The sequence below is a fragment of the Octopus bimaculoides genome, chromosome 9 (assembly GCF_001194135.2).
Source record: "Octopus bimaculoides isolate UCB-OBI-ISO-001 chromosome 9, ASM119413v2, whole genome shotgun sequence".
NCBI classification, from domain to species: domain Eukaryota; kingdom Metazoa; phylum Mollusca; class Cephalopoda; order Octopoda; family Octopodidae; genus Octopus; species Octopus bimaculoides.
In genome coordinates, this window is record NC_068989.1 from 85938287 (window position 1) to 85941584 (window position 3298).

The window sequence follows — 3298 nt, forward strand, 5'->3', positions numbered from 1 at the left end:
ATATATATATATATATATATATATATGTGAATATATATGAGTGTGTGTGTGCGTGCGTGTATACTGCTCCAAAGTATGGTGGTTTTAAACTAAAATTCTATGTCCACTCAGAGGAGAATAAGTTCAAGATAAGATCTTACTCACGCAGGTACTTGTTTTTTTATGTACACAAGAGGTTTTCAACAGGACTTTCCAGAGATACATGGAGACTGAAAAAAAGCTATTGACAGTATTTTTTAAATATCCTGATTCAATTCTTGTTTCTGTACCTGCTTACACGTATATTTCCAAGTATGGCAATAACAGAAATGCACCTGTAAACTAATCAAAAGTATTCATTTGACATTACTTCAATCTCTGCATTAGTCAATGAAGAAATATCTTACCTGGCTCTACTGGGAAAGTTACCTATGATTGACTAGCAACCTATCCAAGTGTATCAATTATGCTTGATACACTTATTTCTTCAGAAACCAAAGTTGAGAACTGTGGTTTAGGAAGTCATTAGTCTTTTGTTCACTGGTTGCTTTTATATAATTTAAACACGGGGCATTTTTTAACCTTATCACAAACGAAACAAGAAAATGCTCAAAAACAATTGTTGTGATTTGTGATTAAAGCCTGTTCATTCCTTCTTGTTTTATAAATGTGTGTGTGTGTGTATTTTTTTAAATTACCATCTTAATAAAGTTTTGTTGCATCATTATTTCGACCACCCCACTTCCTTTTCTCTGTCTACTTTCAGGAAACAAGCCGAAGATTGTTGTATTTCACTGTTCCCAGAGTGGTATCCTTCTCGCCTCAGATGCGCCTTGTTGAAGACAATCCTGCTTCAATCTCTCTACAGGACATCTTTAAACAGGTGACTATCCACCTCTTTTTGTTACCAGTACTGACAATAAACAAGTATCTTTTTTTCAGTGTTAGCCATAGATATTTTCTCAACATTAATCTCAAATATTTCCTCATCAAATAACTGTAAATGAGTATCCATTCACCATAGGCGGTTACTTATCCACCCTTTTCTGTAATATTAACCTCAAGCTGGTATCTCTATACACTGTTGTCTGAAGCACAGTGCATATAGATATCCTTACATCTGCCAGAAGATTTTGAAACCCTTTCTGAGTTTTACTTTCCGGCTCCCACGCTATATATTTTCAAATTAAATCATCACCATCTGGCATCCACTTTTTCATACTTGCTTGAATCAAACGATCTTTGTCGAGGCAAATTTTATATGACTGCATGTCCTTCTTGTTGCTAACTCTCATTTGTTTCCAGGCAAGGTAATATTTGCCATAGCTAGGCATGTTCTTCATGGAAGACTGGAAAGGAACAACATGGTTCTTTGATAGTGATACTCATTTACAGCCATTGTGTGATGTCAGACCAAGAGTACACACACACACACACACACACACACACATCAGGCTTCTTTCAGTGTTCATCAGACCAGGGCTGTAGTAGAAGATACTTTCCCAAGGTGCCATGCAGTGAGATTGAAACTATGACTGTTTTATGAAAACTAATCTTTTCAACCACATCCATACTAGCACTTCAATCCATTTAACGTCCACTTTCTTGGAACTGGTAAGCTGGAGAGCTGCACCAGACTCCAGTTTGACGTGGCATGGTTTCTACAACTGGATGCCCTTCCTAATGCCAACCACTCCAAGAGTGTAATGGGTGCCATTTACATCACACTGTAATGTATATAAGATAGCAAAAATCTATTTTGAACCCATTTTGATTATTATGCTGTCTCGTGTGTGTGTAATATCTTTGCTATACATATATATATATATATCATCATCATCATCATTTAACGTCTGCTTTCCATGCTAGCATGGGTTGGACGACTTGACTGAGGACTGGTGAAACCGGATGGCAACACCAGGCTCCAATCTAAATTTGGCAGAGTTTCTACAGCTGGATGCCCTTCCTAACGCCAACCACTCAGAGAGTGTATATATATTTCATGGACAACTGGAAATGAGGGTCACTGATTGTATGACTGACACTCATTTATATCTGTCAAGTGATGTCAAGGCAAGGAGATGCAAGCATGCCCACACACACACACACACACACACACACATACGCAACGGTCTTCTTTCCGTTTCTGTCTGCCAAATCCACTTGCAAGGCTTCGGTTGGCTCTGACCTGTTGTAGAAGACACTTGCTAGTGTTGCCACCCTGTGTGACTGAATTTGAAATTGCATGGGTGGGAAGCAAATCTCTTAACAACACTATCATGCCTCAGCCTATACATACAAGCACAGACGCATTTGTATCTTTTCTTCTTTCACTCAATTTCTTTCTTTCCTGTTTTCATTATCTCTCTCCTCCTCTCTATACAACTCACCGCAATCTCTCTGCCTGCCTGTCTCTCTCGCTCTCTGACACATACAGAATATTCACCGATAACCTCTTTCCTGTTCTAGCGCTGTCTGAAACGAGGAATTGAGCACGACGCCCCTATTGCCCGCTACTATGAACGCCTGGCTACTGTGCAAGCCCGCGGCTCCCAGGCTAGCCACCAGGTTCTCAGAGATATATTAAAGGACGTACAGACCAATATGGTACCACGGGGACTATTGAAAGAATGGGTTCTGCACACGTTTCCTGATGCCACAGACTATTGGACATTCCGAAAAACTGTGAGTAGCTTTTATCTTTTACTTGTTTCAGTCATTGGACTATGGCCATGCTGGGGCACCAGGGTTCAATCAAAGAAATTGACCCTAGTTCTTACGTTTTTTTACAAATCTGATTCTTATTCTATTAGTTCCTTTTACCAATTTGCTAAGTTATGGGAATGTAAACAAACTAAACCAGTTGTCAAATGGTGTGGGGGACAAACTTGAATACACACACACACACACAATGAGCTTCCATACAGTTTCTATGTACCAAGTTCGCTTGCAAGACTTTGGTCGGCCTTCAGATGACACTTGCCCAAGCTGCCATGCAATGGGACGGAACTCAAAACTGCATGGTCACAAAATAAGCTCCTTAACCACACAGCTATGCCTGTGCCCCAAAATGTCACTAACTTGTGACACTACCACCATTTTGAGTACGCAAAGTTTTATAAATAATATTAACCTTTAACCCTTTCGTTACTGTATTTCTGTTGAGATGCTCTGTGTCTCTTTCAATTACTTTAAATATAACAAAGAATTTAGTAAAATAACTTAGTTATCATTCAGCTAGTGTTAGGAACATAAATTGTGACTAAGGTTTGGTGGAAGATTTTAATTCAAAACTTATGGAAACAAGACATTTGTACTT

The 3298-nt window shown here is 38.9% G+C and overlaps 1 protein-coding gene across 1 annotated transcript in view; it reads left to right on the forward strand.

The window, feature by feature from the left end:
- LOC106869568 (transformation/transcription domain-associated protein) overlaps positions 1 to 3298 on the forward strand; it is a 103165-nt gene that overhangs the window by 89742 nt on the left and 10125 nt on the right. Inside the window, exons 83-84 of the mRNA XM_052970942.1 lie at positions 746 to 862; positions 2449 to 2664. Coding sequence (XP_052826902.1) covers positions 746 to 862; positions 2449 to 2664 — 333 coding nt within the window. The remainder of the gene's footprint in view (positions 1 to 745; positions 863 to 2448; positions 2665 to 3298) is intronic.